The 18,432-nt window shown below is 40.5% G+C and overlaps 1 protein-coding gene across 3 annotated transcripts in view; it reads left to right on the plus strand.

The window, feature by feature from the left end:
- The window catches only part of OXSR1 (oxidative stress responsive kinase 1), a 98,922-nt gene that overhangs the window by 35,748 nt on the left and 44,742 nt on the right, over nt 1–18,432 (plus strand). For all 3 annotated transcript variants that reach the window (XM_078354652.1, XM_002759735.6, XM_035278516.3), the window contains one exon: nt 17,591–17,646. In XM_078354652.1, coding sequence (XP_078210778.1) covers nt 17,591–17,646 — 56 coding nt within the window. The remainder of the gene's footprint in view (nt 1–17,590; nt 17,647–18,432) is intronic.

Here is an 18,432-nt window from a genome sequence, read left to right on the forward strand (position 1 = left end):
GCCCTGTTTAGGTTTTGTATATAGGTCCTGGCATACTACTGAGATCTGTGGTTTCAATGATGATTGGATTTTTAGAGCTCTTGCCATGCTTTTCTAGTCTGAATTTTTTTTCTCCTGGCATTGTCGGGACTCCCATGATCCTTGATCATGTCACCTGTGAGAGTGGAGTGGATTTTTCTGGGCCGGTTGCTGCCAAGTGGAGAATGCATGGTAGATGCTGGGCTCAGGACTCATGGGTCTGTGAGCATTCTAGCCCCACCATGTGGACTGCTACCTGGTGCCAGGGGGGCTTCCATTCAGTCACTGTTGATACTGCCTGTGGAGGTAGAAGGAAGGCTCTTGCCTTGGGCCACTCTTTGCTCCCGGGTGGGGAGTTGGGAAACAGTGGACCTGCATAGTTCTTTGCTGCCGGGTGGGAGGCTAAGAGATGCCAGCTGTGCCGACTGGTGCTGCTGATGTGGGTAATGTGGGCCTACCTGCGTACGGCATATGGGGCAGGAGATGAAGTTCCCCTGCCTGATCTTTATTGGCATTGCTTATTCCGTCGTGGTGGGCCCTCCTGCAACTCCAGGTATGGAGTCAGGGATGGGACCACCTGCTAGATTTCCTCCAGGTTGCCCATTTTCTGCTTCTTTAGGCAGGCTTGGGGGTCCTTTTGGATCTAAGTCTGTTGATAGCTCTGGGTTTTAGGCCTCTCTAGTGCCCAGTCTGAGTTATAGCAGATTAAAGGAATACTCAGGAAACTTGTTTTTTTTGTTTTTAACGTTTCCTATGATGCTGAAAAACTTGGGAAATGTGATGTCATATCGTTCTTCAAGTCCTGAGGCCCCTAGCCACTCTGCCTTCCTCTTTTTGCCTTTCAGAGTTCTTTTATGATTGTCTGTTAGATTATTTCTGGGAATTTTAGATAAGCTTAAAGGGGAGGAGCAAGGAAATGTAAACCTACGCCATTTGGTTCGGGACCAGAACTAGTCCCTGGATTTGGAATGGAGACAATTTTATTTACATTTATTTTGTTTCTGAGTTCAGATTCTGAGTGTGTAGTGCGAGATGTTGTTATGCAATATATGGAACCATTCTCCACATATTTTATGTTTATATTGTTTTCAGCATTGTGGTGAACATTTTCCTCTGTGATTTTTATACTTTTTAAAAATCTAGCTTTCTATAAAACACATTTAAAAGAATCTGAAAAGTTATTGCCAAATTGCCTTTCAGAAATGTAGTGATTTATTCAACTATTAGCAGTTCCTAAGAATGGTAGATTCATTGGTCCCTTGCTAGCCCTGCCTATTAAGTTTTTTAATTCACACGTTTTGATAGATGAAGAATAGCATCAATTTTGACGTCTTGGATTATTAGTGAGATTGGACACAGATTTATATGAAGCAATTGGTATTTCCTCTTGTGACGCATCTGCTTGTGATTTTTGCCTTTTTTTTTTTCTATTTTGAAATGGGGTCGTGCTGTCTTGCCCAGGCTTGCCTTGAGCTCCTGGGCTCAAGCATTCCTCCTACCTCAGTCCGACAAGTAGTGGTGATTACAGGCATGTGCTGCTGAGCCCAGCTCAACGTTTGCCTATTTTTCTACTGGTATCTTGCTGCCTTTTTTATCCTTACTCTTTCGGCTTGGCATGATGGTTCACGCCTATAATCCTAGCACTTTTAGAGGCCAAGGCAGGAGGATTGCTTGAGCCCGGGAGTTCAATACCAGCCTGGGCAACATAGTGAGACTTCGTCTCTATAAAAAATTATCCAGATATGATGATGCACACCTGTGGTCTCAGCTACTGAGGAGGCTCAATTGAGCCCCAGCAGTTGAGGCAGCTGTGAGCTCTGATCATGCCCTTATACTCCAGCCTGGGTAACAGAGCAAGACTCTGTTTAAAAAAAAAAAAAAAAAAAATTACTCTTTCTCAGGTTTTGTCTTTTAGTTTTGCTAAAGATATGCTGTTTGGGACTTGGGCTCCAAACAGGTTACTTGTAGAACAATGGGGCAAGAGGGAGTCAGGTTATTAGAGCATGATTAAAATGTTGAAAACCAGATGAGGCTGATGGAAAATCAAGACAGCTCAATGGATTGGTGATGAGTGAAGCAGAGTAGTCATAGTAGAGTAGTTGAATAGTTATCTTGAAAAATAGGAGAGTGGGGTTTCTGAATTAGTAATTTCATAATTGGGTTAGTTTTGATAACAAGATAAAAAACTGAGGAAGTAGATGACCCAGGTGGAGTGGAGGAGGAGGTCTTTAGAGATGGCATCAGTGAACTCAGAGGCAGGATACTGCATGATTGTCTTTGTGATTGTTGAAGTTTCTTGGGATAAGGCAAGATGATTTGGAAAGCAAGACTTAATGAACAACAAAGAGTGAGAGAAAGTATAATATTAAAGCTGGATGGCATGAATCTGAAGAGAACTGACTTCTTTTTTTTCTTTTTTAAGAGACAGATTCTTTCTGTCACCCAGGCTGGAGTGCAGTGGCATGATTGTAGCTCACTTGCATCTCAAACTGCTGGGCTCAAGCAATCCTCCTGCCCCAGCCTCTCCAGTAGCTGGGACTCTAGGCATGTGCCACCATGCCTGGCTAATAGTTAAAGTTTTTCTGTAGAGATGAGGACTTCTTATGTTGCCCAGACAAGTCTTGGACTCTTCTAGACTCATAGTGGTACCACCATGGTGGTCTTGGATAAGATCCTGGGGAATTCTCCAGATTACCAGGTAGAGACTTCTTTTTCTTTCCTTACTTTATCCCAAGCAAATGAAGACTCTTTGTTTCTTGGGATAAGGCTGGGGCAGAGCTGGGGGAGGGGTGACACAAGCAGCCCTTTGCCACCATCACTGGGACTGTCCTGGATCAGACTTGAAGACATCACAGCACTGGGTTTCCCCCAGGGCCCATGGTAACCACTGCCCGGCTATTGCCAATGTTGTTCAAGGCCCAAGGGCTCTACAGTCAGCAGGTGGCAAAGCCATCTGGGCTGTGTTCCCCCTTTCGTGGCAGTGAGTTTACCCCTTCCCTGGCTGGGTGCGGAGATACCATCAGGGAGCCAGAGCCTGGAGTTGGAAACCTTAAGAATCTACCTGGTGCCCTATTCTACTACAGCTAAGTTGGCATCCAAATCACAAGACAGAACCCTTCCCACTCTTCCCTCCCCTTTCCCCGAGCAGAGGAGTCTCTCCCCATGGCCACCACTGCCCCAAACTCATGACAGGTACTGTCTGGCTACCCGCAGTGTTCGCTTGGGACCCAGGAGCTCTTCAGTCAGCTTGTGGTGCATGCTGCCACTCCTAGGACTCTCCCTTCAGATCAGCTGGCTCCCGTGTGGCCCAGGGCAGGTCCAGAGATGCCGTCCAAGAGCCAAGGCCTGGGTTGGGATTCCAAGAACCTGCTTGGTGGTCTACCTAACCCAGGTCCAGCTGGTAACTAAGCTGCAAGACAAAGTCCCCTGTACTCTTCCCTCTTTTCTCAAACAGAAGGAGTCCCTCCCTGTAGCCACCTTAGTTTGGAATGTGCTGGGTTACACAGAAGCCAGCACATCTCTGAGTCTCACCTAAGGACCACGGCAAGTACTGCTTGGTTGCCACTGCTAATTATTCAGGAACCAATGGCTCCTTAGCAGAGGATGAATCCCATCAGAGCTATGTTCTTTTCTTTAAGCCAGTGAGCTCCCATCTGGCATAGGGTGTGTCTAGAAATGTCATCTAGGAGCTAGACTTCGCTGGTACCCTGTCCTGCTGTGGCTGAGCTCATATTCAAGTTGCAAAACAAAGTCCTCTACTCGTCCCTCTCCTGACTTCGGGCAGAAGAAAGGAGTCTCTCCCAGAGCTGCAAGCTGTGCTTTCTGGGTTGCGGGAAAGCACAAGCAGTCCCTTGGCTGCCCCATTGGTGTCTCACTGGGTTGTGTGCTCTGCAAGTCCATTGGCTCCAAGTCCAGTACAGCACCAGAACTTGCCCAGGAATTGTATTCCTTGTAGCCTAGACTGCCTTACAGATTTATTTAGGACCCCAGAGCACTTTAGCCTGCAGAGGGGCAGCTTGATAGAACTTAGGTTCTGACCGCTGAGGTGGGCAGTTCCCCCGGCTCGGTTGGTCTAAGTGCTTCCTCAATGAGTGCTGGCTTAGTTCTGCCTGGCATTGCTTTCTGCTGTGACAGAGCAGCACTGAGTTCCAATGCAAGCACAGATTTTCTCTCAGTGCCCTGCAGCTACTGCTGGGAGATGGGAAAGGGGAGGCATTGACAATTCAAGACTCTTTCTTTTTTTTTTGAGACGGAGTTTCGCTCTTGTTACCCAGGCTGGAGTGCAATGGCGCGATCTTGGCTCACCGCAACCTCCGCCTCCTGGGTTCAGGCAATTCTCCTGCCTCAGCCTCCTGAGTAGCTGGGATTACAGGCAACGTGCCACCATGCCCAGCTAATTTTTTGTATTTTTAGTAGAGACGGGGTTTCAGCATGTTGACCAGGATGGTCTCGATCTTTTGACCGCATGATCCACCCGCCTTGGCCTCCCAAAGTGCTGGGATTACAGGCTTGAGCCACCGCTCCGGGCCAAGACTGTCTTTCTTACCATCGTTAGTGTCTCTAACAGTGATGTGAAGTTGAAACCAAGGACTGTGATTACTCACCTGATTTTTGGTTCTTATAAAGGTGCTTTTTCAGTAGGTAGTTGTTCAATTTGATGTTCCTGTGAGGAAGATGATTGGGGGAGGCTTCTATTTGGCTGTCTTCCATTGGATCTTTCTGTGGGTTTAGAAATGAACATTTTCTAAGTTTAGTTTTTGTTTTCCAGTTTGCCTGGGTTTCATTTTTGGATAGGCCCTTTTGTCTCCTGTGCTCATGTGCTCATCCTCAGAGTTGGCCAGGAGTGTGTGAATAGCAGGAGCCTCTTGTCTCCACTGTGTGTGTACCTTGGCCAAGAATATCTTTGTCTCTATCTAGACTGCACGACAGGCTAGTAGAGAGCCACTGTTGACCCTCTCCTGCTGGTCAGCCTTCAGAATGTCACTTTAGTTGACAGTGTCACAGAGAGTAGGTGTTGCCCATCATGTCCAGTTAGAGGAGCCTCTTTTAACTGTGGCTGAGCAGCTGCCAGTCATCATGGTCTATCTACCTTAGAACCTCATGCTGACTCAGCTGGGGCCAGGAACTGATGGGGCTAGTCCCAAAGCAGAATACCACAGAGTTTCAGTGTTCTTACCTGAAGTGCAGCTGTTTTTCAAGCATAAAATGTTTTTCAGGTTGATTTCCAGATCACTGAAATGGTTGTTTTGTCGTATTTGTCCAGCTTTAAGGTTGCTTTTAAGAGGGAAGATTTACCTATTTCTTCGCTCCTCTGTAGCTGGAAGACCCTATTCTTCATGTGCATTTGGTTGCCTTGAGATTGTCCCAGGAAATAAATACCTTTTTGTTTTATCTAAAGAAATTCCTAAAGAAAATCTCTAAAGAAGAAAAGTTACTATATTTTGTATTCTTAAAATTAATTTTGAAATAAACTTTATGACATGCATGGGTAATATATTGCTATTATTAATCTTACTTTGCTGGTGAAAAAGGGCTTCTTAGGGGATTTGGATTTGCTCAAGGTTGTACAATGTGTATAGCGTTTTTCAGTGGCTGATAAGCTAACTTTGAGGGCAATTCTGAATGGGAACTCCCAGGACATTTGTAACAGTGACATTACGTCAAGATAATGCTGTTGAAATGGCAGCATTTTAGGTCAGTTTTAGAAAGGAAATTACTCACTTAGTTACGTGAGAGTCGATACATTATGCAAAGCAGTTGTTGCAGTCACACAACGCAAGGTAAAGCAGAAACCGCACTTGGTATGCATCCACTCTTTGCATTCTTTTTTTTTTTTTTTTTTAATGACCCTAAAGTATACTTCAGTGTATATTTTGGGTTAATTTTGCAGTTTGCTATAGAAATTGTAGATATGTAAACATTTAGGAAAAAGAAGATACTTTTATCAGTGTTCTGAAGTAAAAGTTTTGCCTTGAAAAAATAGATATATGGATATGCTAAATAAAAGAGGACAATACAATACATTTAAAATTAATCTCAGTGGCCGACTAAAATTCTGTTGACTTAGTGAGCAAAAAAATGTAACTGATATTAAGTCGATAGATACTCAGCTTCATTGATTAGCACAGTCTTAGCGGGCTTTAGAAGCAGACTGCCTAGATTCAGATCCCAGCTCTGTCACTAACTGGGTGACCTATAGCAAGTTATTTAACCTCTTTTTTGCCTTATTTTCTCATCTGTAACATAGGGATAATAATACCTATCTCATAAAGTAGTTGTGATTAAATGAGGTAATTTATACAATGCACTTAGAATAGTATTTAGCACACAAGAATCAGTGAACGCTCATTGTCACTATTTTGTACACCAGAGGTTGGCAAACCTTTTCTGTAAAGGGCCAGATAGCAAATATTTTAGACTTTGTGGGCGAGCTGTTCTCTGTCACCACTACTTTGTTCTGTAGTATGAAAGCAGTTATAGTAGCTAAATAGGCATGGTTGCGACTTTTACAGAAACAGGAAGTGTACTGGATTCAGCTTGTGGGCTATCGTACCTCTGATTTACAGGGCCATAGAGGATTACTTTGTTTTTCTTCACATAATAGTCTGGGCATAAATGACATCAGTCCAGTATGATGACTCTGTGGAGTCTGGGACTCCGGCTCTGATTTTCTTCTTCTCCCAGCTCTGAGTTTTTCCTGCATGGCCCAAGCTGATTTCTACCTCATCCAAATTTCAGCAGAAGGGAGGAAAGAAAGGGGAAATAGAGGTTATGCCATTTCCTATAAGCAGTGGTTCTCAGGACATTTAGCAATACCTGGAGACATTTTTCATTGTCACAACAGGGGCTGGAGTTGGGTAGTGGAATGTGCTACTGACATGTAATGGGTGGAGGCCAGGATGCTGCTAAATTTATCCAGTCATATCCAGGAAGCCCCTTAGAACAGAATTACCCAGCTCAAATATCAGTAGTGCTGGGATTGAGAACACCTGTGTTAAGCAAACAACTAGGAAGTGGTAGAAACTACTTTTGTTTGCTTCACAGTGGCTAGAAATTTAGTCACATGGGTGGTCATATGTAGCCTGCATGGAAGGCTGTGAAATGTTGCCTTTCTTCGGGATGGTCATGTCCTGAGTAAAAATTCCTTCCTTTTTCCCTTCCTCCCCTCCCCTCCCCTCCCCTCCCCACCCCGCCCCGCCCTTCTTTCTTCTAGAAGGGGAGACATATTGAGGGCCAATTAGCAGTCTGTGGCACTTTTTTCTCACAAGATTACTTAATGAACCTGGAATTAGAACTGAGGTAGTTAATTAAATTATGTTAATTTCTAATAATCAAGGTATACATACAATTATCATCATCCAGAGAATTGGAATTTTCTGTTTTTCAGGACATGTTTTCTACTTAACAGTGCTGGAAAAATATTCCCAAATGTTTTCTCTTTGGCCATACTCTATTTTTAGTGTTCTCTTAATATGTTAACCAGGTACAAAAACAATTGATTAGGTACAATTTTAGGTGGAAATTCTTATTGTTTTAAGATTTCAGATACTTCTCGACTTAGGATGGGTTTATTGGGACATAACTCCATTGCAAATAGAAAGTATCATAAAGTCAAAACTGAACCATCATAAATTAGGGACCCATGGAACCCAAGGTTCCAAGGTGTTTCCAAGATTCCTAGTGTATATATTATTTTTTAGAGTTGTTCTCATTCATCCTCTTAAAAAGAGGTTTCTTTTCCTTTGTAAGACTGAAGCAGGTTAGAAAATTTAGACAACTAGAAAGAATTACACATTTTTTCCTAGAGTGGAATGCTTCTGTAGATGACTGATTTTTTACCCATCATATATGGATTTTTAAAAAATGCTGTTATTCTAAGAGTAATCCAGTCAAGGGGTGTGTGTGTGTGTGTGTGTGTGTGTGTGTGTGTGTGTGTTTGTCTGTCTTTGTGTGTGTATGTTTGGTGGGGTATGATAGTACCTTGCTTTTTTCTCCATATTCTGATTACTCATTGAAACCTCAGCTTTACAATTTGTAGTTGTCTGATTTGTTTCTTTTAAATCGGTTACTTTTCTGGGCTTTGTTTTCCTATTGGCTCAAGGATTAGGGTTAAATAATTAATTTTTAAGATTACATCTTTTTGTGTCCTTCGTTCTTTTTCTGCCATATTTGGTTATTGATTGATTGATTGACAGGGGCTCACTCTGTCACTCAGGCTGGAGTGCAGCAGCATGAACACGGCTCACTGCAGCTTTGACCTCTTGGGCTCAAGTAATTCTCTTGCCTCAGACTCCCAAACAGCTGGGCTCACAGACGCTCACTACTATGACTGACTATTTTTTCATTTTTGTTTTTATAGAGACAGGGTCCTACGCTTTGGCAATTGGGACTTTTTATAAGTCCCTCAGGTAATTCTAATGTTACCCAGGCTGGTCTCGAACTCCTAGGCTCAAGCAGTCCTGTCTTGGCCTTCCAAAGTGCTGGGAGTTTTTACAGGCATGTGCTGCCATGTCCGGCCTCTTCTTTGGTTTCAGTTGAGCATTTCATATGATTCCATTTCCTCTCCTCTCTTAGGATATCAATTATACTTTTTTAAAAACATTTTTTAATAGTTGGCCTATACGGTATATGTTTTACAGGAAATCCAAGTCCACTTTCAAATAGCACTCTATTGCTTCATGGGTAGCACAAGTGCTTTATAACAGAATATTTCTAATTATTCCCTTATAATATTATTGTCATTTATTTCACTTACCCATAAGTTGTAATCATTAAATACATTGTTGCTGTTATTATTTTGAAGAAATTGTTGACTGTTAGATCAATTAAAAATAAGAGAAATAAAATATTTTATCTTCATGTATTTTTTTCTCATACTCTTCCTTTTTTTCGAGTGGATCCGAGTTTTGTCTTCTTTCTCAAATTCTTTTAACATTTCTTGCAAGGTAGGTCTGCTCACTGCAAAGTCCCTCAGTTTTTATTTGCCTGAGAGAAGTATTTCTCCTTCACTTTTGAAGGATAATTTTGCTGGATATAGACTTCTAGGTTGTTTATTTTTCCCTCTGGACACTTTCAGCAGTTCACGCCACTCTCTTCTGGTTGTCTGGTGTCTGAGATGTGGGATATTAATTTGTACCTTTGTTCCTGGTAAGCTGTTCTTTTTCCTCTGGCTTCGACCAAGAGTTTTGTCTCCCCTGCCCAGCTCAGTCTTTTTAGTGAGCCTGTACTCCTGGGCTGTCACCTGCACAAGTGCTTCTCAGCCCCCCTCCCCTAAGGTGAGACAGGAAGGCTTGGTGGGACTGAGACTGGGTATTTCTCTTCTTGTAGATGGGTTAGGTTCTGGTAAAACCAAGATGGTTAGGCTCTGATAAAATAGTTTCCCCTCAGGGTAGGTTTTTGTTAGGGAGGATAGAATGCTCAGGGCGTATTTCATATTGATTACTTTTTTCTTCCTCCTGTGGGAAACTAGAGGAATTTTCTCCTATCTATACCCTGAGAACCTGGTGGGGCTGTGGGAGGTAAAACTCATCCAACTCATCCAAGTGTATGAGTCTCCATTAGACTGGGTCCCCTGGGGTTTTTAACTCTCAAGCTGGTCCACACTGAGCCTCCAGACATTTGTCAATTACAGTTTAAGTTTTTATACCCTAGTACTGACTCCAGTAGTAGTCTTTTGCTGCTGGGCTTCTGTTCAATTAAACTGTAATTCTGTCTTCCTGTCTTTACATTTTTGGAGGCAGCAGTTTGCTCTGTGACCTTAGTCTTTGATGGATCTAAGAAGAGTTGTTGATTTTCAGTTCAACTTTTTTTCTGTTGTGAAGACAGAATTGACAAGCTCCTGACATATTGAACTGGATAAGATTACTATGTCCTAAAATTCCTTTACCTGCTGATGTCCAAAGCTTTTCCTGTGTAGATGATCTCTTGATATCCTGTTTATTAGCAAGATAGTGGCCCTGACTTGCACTATTATTACACCTCTGCCAGCAGAAGTAGTTGATGGATGCAACAAAATTCAAAGCCCTTCTTTCCAAGTAAACTTTCATGGGACTATTTGGGCAGATTCACAATGTTTAGTTCCTTTGGCAATTGAGGAAAAACTGCTGTCTCTTTGACCCTCCTCTACCCTCACCACACCACCAAAAAGAAAGCCTATCACTCTATTTGGACTCGTTGGGCATTAGACAGTGTGTACCTCACTTGGGCGTTCTGTCTGGTCCTTCGTATCAGCCAACCTGCAAATCAGCATCCTTCGAGTGGCTCTAAGTGTCAGGTTGCATTGGAACCTGTCCAGCTATCTGTGGCATGGTCTCAGGAGCCCCTACAACCCTAATGACTCCTTTGAACACTGTGATAGATGTTATAGGTGCATACAGGTTAATTATTCTTTTTGTTCCTGTAAATTGACCTTTTAATGCCTATAAAATGACCTTTTTACTCTTAGAAATGTTTTTGTTTTAAAGATAATTAGATCTTATTTATTGTAAAGATAATTAGGTCTTGAATGTTTTATAAAGATAATTAGACCTTATTTTAATATAACTATACTGTCTTACCTTTGGTAAGCATATCTTTCATTGTGGCCTAGTCTTTCAAGGGTCTTGGTTTTATTAGGGGGTTTCAGTTTTAGCTCCTAACCTTATATCGGTCCAGTGCCATGTTTTCTATTACATTTAGATTTGAAAACCTGAGCCATCTAGCCATTCAGCCAGTTTCCCTGTTCTGTTTCCCAGGGCTTACCTACAGCTCTGCCTCTTAAATGTCTCTTTCATTTCTGAACCTTGAGGATTTTTTTCTTTACTTTGCATCTAACTGTATGATATTTTTTCCCCTAATTTATCCAGCATCTCTTTGTGTTTGTAGCAGGGGAAGGATTTTAGGTCAAGGGCCTGGGTAACAGTGACGAAAGTTTGTTTTCCAATGCACAGTTTGCCATTTTGCTGGAATGGGAATTCTCCGACACTTTAAATCGTAGACTTTCAACTTTGGCTGCATATTGGAATATGGGAAGCCTTAAAAACTATAGTTACCTGGGTCCACTGCCAGAAATTTATTTAATTGGTTTGGAGTGAGGCCTTGGCATTGGGATTTTTTTTTTTTTTTTTTGAGACGGAGTTTTGCTCTTGTTGCCCAGGCTGGAGTGCAATGGCATGATCTTGGCTCACCACAACCTCCGCCTCCCAGGTTCAAACGATTCTCCTGCCTCAGCCTCTCGAGTAGCTGGGATTACAGGCATATACCACCATGCCTGGCTAATTTTGTATTTTTAATAGAGACAGGGGTTTCTCCATATTGGTCAGGCTGGTCTACAACTCCCGATCTCAGGTGATCACCTGCTCCGGCCTCCAAAAGTGCTGGGATTACAGGTGTGAGCCACTGCACCTGGCCAGGATTGGGACTTAGACTTGAGCAGTAACCACCTCTGTAATATACTGAGACTTAGGCTTAGGGGAAAGTTGTTTTATTGGAAAGCAGAGGAAAATATTTTTAGTATGTCTTGCTACTTCTCATATTTTCAGAGTCCACTTGTGATTTCAGGTGGATTTGTATGTCAGCCTAGTAGATCAGGTAAAGTAATTTTCCTCTATGTCTACTGTGTTTTCTCTGTGACTTCTAGGCTTTAGAGGGTTTGAGTAGGATGAATGCATCTCTAAATTAGACTTTTCTCTGTGTATCTACCCGAATGTTTTTCCCATTGAAGAGGCTGGCTGTGACAGAAATGTTGGACGTTTTGTTAGTTTAAGATGCTTAAATAGAGTGTTACTTACAGAGCTTTGGTTTTGATTCACTGCTTTTCTTGACCCCTTTTCAAGTTTTCCATAAATGATGCCTATTGATGAGTAATAAAAATGTTATGGGCAGAAACTTGTGTTCTGTATTAATGAAAAGTCAAGAATGTCTATGATATTTGTTTTAATTTTAGAAGGAATGTGTAACTTTGGGGCAACAGTGACATGTGAGAAATGGCATTAAACTGTAAAAAACAAAAACTCACTCTTCTCGTTACTTAAGAGAGGTTGGAGAATTGAGCTTTTAGAGCTGCTGGCTTGCTTGATGTTCTTTGTGGCAGAGTAAAAAATTTCTTTAACTGGGGACTATATTGATTTCCAGATATTTAGTTAAGAATCTTTTCCCTAAAAGTTAGTTGTCCTGTTTGAGGGCAGACTGTGGTGTTTTTATTGTCCAGTGAATCATGCTATTCTGCTTTTACTCCTGGAAGCTATTCTACAGATTGCACTTCTTGGTTTCAAAAGGGAAACATGTATTGATTATCTGGGGAATTGACCAGAAAAGTTGTCACTCGAAGTGCAGGCTCTGCTGCAAATGGATTATTGTCTCTTCACTTACAAAAGACTAAAACTTACAAAACATGATTTGAGTAGGTGATATGTATATATGGCTTTAAAAATTTAAATAGCACCAAATGGCACATGGTACAAAATAAGTCTTCTCAGTATCACTAGTGCTAAATTATATTGATACTATGTGCTTTTCTTATGTTGTGATGAAAATGACACCTTTTATGGTTTTCCTTACAAAATGCCCTGACACCAGTCTAACCATGAGAAAAACATTGTACACATTCTAGTAGAGGGGCATTCTACAAAATACTTGACCATTACTCCTCAAAACTGTCAGGATTCTCTAAAAACAAAGAAAGTGTGAAAAACGGTCACAACCAAAAGGAACCTAAGGAGACATGGCAGCTGAATATAATATGGTGTCCTGGGCAGGATCCTGGGACCGAAAAAGCACATTAGGTAAAAACTAAAGAAATCTGAATAAACTGTGGACTTTAATCATGATACATTAATACTGGTTCATTTATTGTAGCAAAAGTGCTGTACTAATTAATATAATATGTTAATAGGGGAAACTAAGTGTGAGGTGTGTGGGAACTCCTATGCACTAATTTCTTAACTTTTATGTAAATCTAAAACATAAAGTCTTCTTCTGTTTATGAATCCACAGTACCCTGATCCAAAGGGAATTACTTGTTGCCATTTTCTTGTGACTCCTTTGAGAGATATTTTTTGCCAGTATAAACATGATGTATGTCTCTGTGTCTTGTTTTTCTTTTAAAGAAAATACAAATGGCCACATACTATATTTAGCATTCATTTTTCACTTAATAATGTATTTGGAGGGAACAATCCAGGATAGCCAATTGCTAACATCTCAGGATTGCAGCTCTCAGTCAAAGCGCAGAGAACCAGAGGACGCCACACTTTCAGACAAATTCTGGTTGCTCACGGAGCAGAAGATCCCCAGTGGAGGAGTCACATGGGTCGCCAGTGTGACTCTTGTGGCCGGCGCAGTGGTTTCACCGGCACCTCGGCGTGGCAGCTCTCGGAGCAGAGTAAACAGGGCTGGCTCCCCTTCTGACCAAGGTTTGGAGGACCCATACGGGTCCCCAGCATGACTCCTGAGGCCGGCGCAGCGGCTGTGACTGCATCTCTGTGCAGCAGCTCTCGGAGCAGAGTAAACGAGACCGGTTCCCCTTCTGACCGAGGTTTGGAGCCCCGGGAAGGCAGAGTCGCCTATTACGGACACAAGAAGGAAGCCAGACAGGAGAATCCTGGGCAGAAAAGCACCATCAGTCTTAACACCGCCGTTCTGGCCCTGGAAACTAACAACCTGGACGCCCACTCAAGAGACCTAATCTGAAAGTTGGTAATTTCAAAGACGACAGGAGGATAAATTTACAATGATGGGAAGAAACCAGCGTAAAAAGGCTGAGAATACTCAAAATCAGAACATCTCTCCCTCTAAAGATGATCACAGTTCCACATCAACAATGGAACAAGGCTTGATGGAGAACGAGCGCATCCCAATAACAGAATCATGCTTCAGGGAATGGATAATAAGAAACTCCTGTGAGTTAAAAGAACATGTTGTAGCCCAACGTAAAGAAACTAAGAACTTTGAAAAAAGGTTTGATGAAATCCTATTGAGAATAGACAACTTAGAGAGGAATATAAGTGAATTAATGGAACTGAAGAATACAATACAGGAACTCCGAGAAGTATGCACAGGTTTAAACACTCGAATTGTTCAAGCAGAAGAAAGGATATCAGAGGTCAAAGTCCAACTTAATGAAATAAAACAAAAGGACAAGATTAGAGAAAAAAGGATAAAAAGGAATGAGCAAAGTCTCCAAGAAATGTGGGACTATGTGAAAAGACCAAATTTACGTTTGATAGGTGTACCTGAATGCGACAGAGAGAATGAATCCAAGCTGGAAAATACCCTTCAGGATATTATTCAGGAAAATTTTCCTAAACTAGCAAAACAGGACAATATTCAACCCCAGGTAGTACAGAGAACACCACAAACATATTCCTCAAGAAGAGCAACCCCAAGGCACATAATCGTTAGATTCACCAGGGTTGAAACAAAGGAGAAAATACTAACGGCAGCCGGAGAGAAAGGTCAGGTTACCCACAAAGGCAAGCCTATCAGACTTACAGCAGATCTCTCAGCAGAAACTCTACAAGTCAGAAGAGAGTGGGGGCCAATATTCAACATCCTCAAAGAACAGAACCTTCAGCCCAGAATTTCATATCCAGCCAAACTAAGCTTCACAACTGAAGGAAAAATAAAATCTTCTATGAACAAGCAAGTACTCAGAGATTTTATTACCGCCAGGCCTGCTTTACAAGAGCTTCTGAAAGAAGCATTACACGCAGAAAGAAACAAACAGTATTAGCCTTTCTAAAAATATGCCAAAAAGTAAAGAGCACCAACATAAAGAAGAATTTACATCAACGAATGGATAAAACAGCCAGTTAACATCAAATTGCAGTAACTCTAAATTTAAATCGACTAAATCCCCAATCAAAAGACACAGCCAGAACCCAATGGCATGTTACATCCAGACCTGTTTCACATGCAGGGATACACAAAGACTCAAAACAAAGGGATGGAGAAAGATTTACCAACCAAATGGAGAGCAAAAATAAATAAATAAATAAATAAATAAAAAGCAGGAGTTGCAATTCTCGTATCGGATAAAATAGATTTTAAAGCAACAAAGATATAGTGGTAAAAGGATCAGTGTAACAAGGGCTAACGATCCTAACACCCAGATACATAGAGACTTAGATTCAATGAGACAGAAAATTAATAAGGATGTCAAGGACTTGAACTCAGATCCGGAATAAGTAAACTTAATAAATAATTATAGAGCTCTCCACTTCAAATACACAAAATATACATTCTTGTCAATACTACATCACACCCACTCATAGGTTTAAATGAAACATTGATTGGCTATTATTAATACCCATTTTTTTTTTTCAGAATAAAGCAATATTTCCATTCACCCTCCCTCTTTCTCTTCCTCTTTCTTCCTCTCCTTTACTCATTTTTTTTTTCTTTCCTTCTCTCAAAAAAAAAAGAAAAAAATAATGTATTTGGAGATAGTTCCATACTGACATGTATGTTCATTAGTATTCATAGTATTTTATGGTTTAGATATACCACAGCTTAACTGGTCTCCTTTCGATGGATAATTAGATTGTCCCCATTCTTTGACTGTAATGTATTAGTTTATAACCCTGACATTTGGAATAGAGTTAGGAGGTGGGGAGTGGGGGTTGGGGAAGAGGAAGGGAACAATCTAGTATTTTTTTTTTAAGTGTTTGGTTGACATTCTTTCTTTTTCATATTCTTTTTTTTTTTTTTTTCTTCCAGAGAGGATTTGAGGCAGGTTGTCTCCTCAGTGCTTATGTAATAGTTGTTAAAAATTTAAATAGTTATTTAAATCTATTTGAAGAATATCTCTTCCTATTTGAAGAATGCCTCCTATATACTAATCATAATGCTAAGTAACTACAGGTGACTATAGTAATATATTAAGTTACAGGCCCAGATCTAGCTCATGGTGAAGTAAGAGACAGACCAGAAATATGATCATGTAATACACTATGCTAACATTATAGTACAGCCTCCTGTGAAAACACAGAGAAGGGAGTGACTAAACTATTTTTTCTTCCCCCCTTGGCTTTTAGATGAACTCAGAAAAGGGAATTGGAAGTTAGTGGTTGGCTCAGTTGGATGATATTTGTCACAAAGGAAAAAGAATGTCCTCTATTCTCTCCTGTGTGTAGCTACTAGAATCTGCAACTGGGTTCCTGGAGTAAAGCAAGCTGGTCTGCACTCTACTAAGTCAGCCTCCAGGAGAACAACCTATAAATTGCTTGGGCTTATAAGCAGTACAAAATACTCAGTAGCATGATTTTCCTTATGCTTCAGTATATATTCAGGAAGGCATTGTATACTGCGGTATGCTGCTGCTGCACACAGTTATGGAACCCTAGTTCCTTGTTTGCCAGGGAGTGATTATATCTGAACATGGAGGATAAAGGGGAGTGCTGTGCTTTTCACTGGCTCCTTTTCATGACAAATAAGACGTTCTTCCATGAGCTGGACTTGCTTTTCTTTCTTGTGTAGCTTCAAGGGCTGCCTTTCTTTTGCTTATTTGATTATATTTACTTTCAATTACAAAATGACTGTATTTCCACAGGGCGTTCAAACACTGTTCCCCTAGACTTCAGTTCCATTAATCTCCACAAAAATCCCATTTGGCAAGGGAAAGGGGTGTGTTTGTGCAACAGTAATGGTGCCATGTGAAATGCACTGGTCTCTTATTTGATCTGTTCATTTAATAATGTGTGTTAGCATTTCATGTCACAGTATGTTGGTTAACATTATTCATTTCCTGGATATCATAGAATTAATTTAACCTTTCTACTCTTGTTGGCTGTGACTAGTTTTTGTTTTTTATTACAAACAATGCTGCAGCAGAACCCCCTTGTACGTCCCTTGTAAATTCTGAGAATTTCTCTAGGTTATCAAGAAATGGTTTTGCTACTCTTAGGATTTGGGGATTTTAAATTTTGCCAAAAATTTGTTTTAGCTAAAAAAACCAAAACCCCAAGTTGTAGATTTGAATGGATAGTATAATATTATTTACATTGGGAGAAAAGCCCAGGTATGTCATAGGTATATATTCTATTAACCAGACTGATAATAGTTGAAAACTTTGGAGAGAGTACTTACTAGACTTGAGAATGATGGTCAGAGGGATTTTGGCTTTTTTAGTTGTGTTTAAGTTTTTAAAACAAGAATATTTTCATGTATTACTTGTTAAAAATAGTTAAAAATATAGAGATGCCTGAGTAATTTTCAGCTTTTTGTTGACAGACATAGAATATTCTGTTTTCAGTTGCATGCTGATGATTTTAAAACTTTGATAACTCATTGAGGTGTAGGAAAAAATATATTTCAAAATATAGAATTAGGTGAGGGTCACATTCTTTGGCCACTTTTATCCCAATTTAATCACTTGTGTTTTCTAGATATTATAGTAAGAACCTTTCTAGCTTTCTTTTTAATGTTTGTATTCCTAGTACCAGTGACTAAAATTTTACTATTGCTCTTAATACTTTTATAAAATAGAATATTTAAATATTGCTAGTATTACATGAATATAGTAATAACTTGCTTAAATTATGTTACTCCAAAGAATAGGTGTTTTTTGATATGTAACTTTTTTTTTTTTTTTAAGAGATGTGAAAGCTGGAAACATTCTTCTTGGAGAAGATGGCTCAGTACAGATTGCAGGTAATGATTAGTATTTTTAAAATTTGATTTAATGGTCAGTAGAACCACATTACTTGCTTTTTATATTTTTTTTAATCAGTATTCACTCCTGTTCCCTGGACCATCTCTATTCAAGCATCCTCTCTGGACACATTATACGATGCCACCAACTCTCAAGATATCTTCTCATACTCATCCTTCATTTCTGCTCTTAGACGTTTTTTTTCTGACCATTATTTGTTTCCTTCCAGCTAATCACTTACTTCCATGAGGGTCTTCTGCTATGGGTTCTCATAGCATTCTGTACTTTCCTTTACAGGAAAAATAGCTGAGGATCTTCATTGTGTTTAAAGAATAAATATGTTATATAGAGGTTATTCAGAGCTGCTTCTGTCCTGGGGGAAATTGAGTGTTTGTCAGTTAGGAAAAAGCCCCTGAGAAGTAGAGGTGTGCTTTTGGCAGTTTCAGAGCTGAAGGGATAAGAGTTTTAGTCCAGGGCCTGCTAGAAATGGCAATCCTGATGAAACACCCCCTCCTCCAGGCTGAGACTCCAGAACGACTGTACCCAGGGATTGTCTAGCAAGCAGATCATCTGAGAAAAACCTCAGCTTGGTCCCAGACTGCTAGAACAGTCAGGTGTTTGGCAGGAGGAAGATAATCACCCAAACCTTAAATTATTTCTTCATCTTTAAGAAGATAATTTAGGCGAACATCTTCGTATCTGTGAGGTAAGGAAATACTTTAACCAAGTCACATAAAGTTCTAATATAAAGGGAAAGATTGATAAATTTGATACCTTTAAAATTA

This window comes from Callithrix jacchus, chromosome 17 (genome assembly GCF_049354715.1).
Source record: "Callithrix jacchus isolate 240 chromosome 17, calJac240_pri, whole genome shotgun sequence".
Lineage (NCBI taxonomy): Eukaryota > Metazoa > Chordata > Mammalia > Primates > Cebidae > Callithrix > Callithrix jacchus.